A 2,419-nucleotide genomic window follows, 5' to 3' on the forward strand; every position below is an offset into this window, starting at 1 on the left:
ACGGACATAGCCGCGACGGAGCCATAGTACGTCTTGGCGACGCACACGGGAACATTGCGAGCGGCTGCGAGGCCGGGGCCAGGCAGCGATGGCGGCAAGGGTGTCGCCCCTGAGTCGCCAAACCCTAACATCGCTTGTCAGGTAGATGGGTCTTGTAATTGCCGATTTCCTTCGGAAAAAGGAACAATTCTTATAAGAGCCAACATCAACATTAAAATCGCTTTTATATTATGGGACGGAGGAAGTATTTCATTTGTCCGTTAAAACTACCAAAAAACGGAAAAATCTCATGTCCGGTTTGCACTATTCATTCATAGATTTTGACCGCCATGCCCCCACAGAAAATCACTACTACAAATTAGTCTACCGTTTGCTTAACGAACTTTTCTATTCCCTTTGCCATTTCTGCGGAGGAGACCACGACATGTCACCATCATGAGAGAAGCAGAGCATAGGGAATCAGAACAGAGCACGCACGCACGCACCTTCGCAGCGCACAACGGCAGAATATACTACTCCTACTAGCGCACAGAACGGGCAGGCGGGCGGGTAGGCAGAGTCAACGGCCCAAGGAGGCGAGGAACGGTCGCGGCTCCGCTCCTGGATTCTGGCTAACAGAACCGGTAAACTAATAAACAGCCCTCCCCGTCGCCGTCACCCGTCCATCCGTCGCGCATTTCCAATCCCTCACAATCACATTCCCGAATTAACGGCCCCTCCCACCCCCCTTACGCGCTCCCCGTCGCGCCTCCCCCTAAAAATAGCCAGATCTCGCGCGGGGGGGCGGCGCGCCTCCGAGCTCTCCTCCCTCTTCGCCGCGGTGCTCCAAGAAGGCGCTAATCGATCCAATCCAATCCAATTAGTTCTTCTTCCCCTTTTCCGCGGTTAATTCGATCTGCGCTGCGCAAGTCTCGTTTCGCTTTTGTTCGATTGCGATCTCTCCTCTCCCCGTCCCCGTGGCGTCGTTTTCGTCTTACCCCGCCCACCCGCGCGGTTGATTCCTTTGCTGTTTGTTCCCATCTGAGAGCGGACGAGCTTGCGTCCGTCGGCGGGAGGTGGGTGGATAGATAGAAACAGAGGCGGCCGAGGATCGCCATTACGGGCCAAGCCGATCGGGCGTCACGCCACGCGCCCGGCTTTAAATCCTGCCCCCGCTATCCATCCATCCCATGGGCGGACACGGGACCGATCCGGGCCACCTCCTCCTCTCCGCGCTCCGGGCCTAGACGCATTCTTCTTCGCTGCGATCTAGCGGAAAGGGGGGAGATCGGTCGGCCGATCGATCCGTCGGCCGGGTAGGAAGATGAACTCCCTCACGGCCACCGGCAGCAGCAGCGGCGCCGGCAGCAGCGGCGGCGTGGAGATGCGGGGGGCCGACGGCGAGGGGTACCTGCGGGCCGACGGATTCGACCTCGTCAACCTCGACATGCAGCTGGAGAAGACGCGCTCCAGGGTCTGGCTGGATCAGCAGCGGGGCGCGTCCCCCGCGCAGCCCGGGGAGCTCCTCGAGTGGGAGATCGACCTCGCCAAGCTCGACATCCAGAACCAGGTCGCCAGCGGCACCTTCGGCGTCGTCTACCGCGGCACCTACGACGGCAACGACGTGGCAGGTGAAAATCAAACATGCTCCCCCCTCGATAGTCTGTCATATGTAATCATGTGCCTGTTCTAGTAGTCTGTTTCACCTAATTGCCATCTCCTTCATAGGATTTTTCTTCTCTCAAAGCAATTTAGGATGGTGAGATATCTGTGTTGCTTGGTTTGCAGCCCCTGATCCACAAGCCTTCTCACCCAAAAAGGAAAAAATCCCAAGCCAAGGCCAAATCTTAGCTAATGATTGTATTGCGGTCATATCATTGACTTGCCCATTTCACGTTGCCTATCTCTTCCCAGCCTATTGAGGCAACTAGTTCATAGTAAAAGTTGTCAGACGTTGGCAAGTTTTGACATTGCAAATCTTGACTTGCCCATCGCCAAAAAATGAAACATTGGGGCTGCAAACCAAGCACACCCTTAATACTCCCATGTTATCAACAATATTGGGGCTGCGCACACAATTGATCGTTATGAAATTGCAAGGATGTTTCTATGATATAAATCTAGTGATACACTTGTCCAAATAAGGTTTCATAAGTTAATGTTCAAAATTATATTGAACGTGTTTTAAGACATAGAATGTATAAGTTAACAAATTGGTAGAAGAGAGATTGATGGCAGTACCTTGCTATCGCTATTGGTAGAGGAGGTGGAGAAGGTGATGGGGAGCATGTCGGTATACTAGGACCATGGTTGGGTACCAGTTTTGTCGTTGTGAAGGTAGTAGCCATTGTGGAGGGGGCGGAGAAGGTGACGGGGGGAACATGTCGGTATACTAGGAATATGGGTGGGTGCCAGTTTTGTCGTTTTGAAGGTGATAGTA

At 53.7% G+C, this 2,419-nt stretch overlaps 1 protein-coding gene across 1 annotated transcript in view; it reads left to right on the top strand.

The window, feature by feature from the left end:
- Positions 1–677: 677 nt before the first annotated feature.
- Positions 678–2,419, top strand: part of LOC119303110 (serine/threonine-protein kinase STY13-like) — a 5,248-nt gene continuing 3,506 nt past the window's right edge. The window contains exon 1 of the mRNA XM_037580199.1: positions 678–1,610. Coding sequence (XP_037436096.1) covers positions 1,304–1,610 — 307 coding nt within the window. The 5' untranslated portion in view covers positions 678–1,303. The remainder of the gene's footprint in view (positions 1,611–2,419) is intronic.

The sequence above is a fragment of the Triticum dicoccoides genome, chromosome 5A, assembly GCF_002162155.2.
Source record: "Triticum dicoccoides isolate Atlit2015 ecotype Zavitan chromosome 5A, WEW_v2.0, whole genome shotgun sequence".
Taxonomy (NCBI): Eukaryota; Viridiplantae; Streptophyta; class Magnoliopsida; order Poales; family Poaceae; genus Triticum; species Triticum dicoccoides.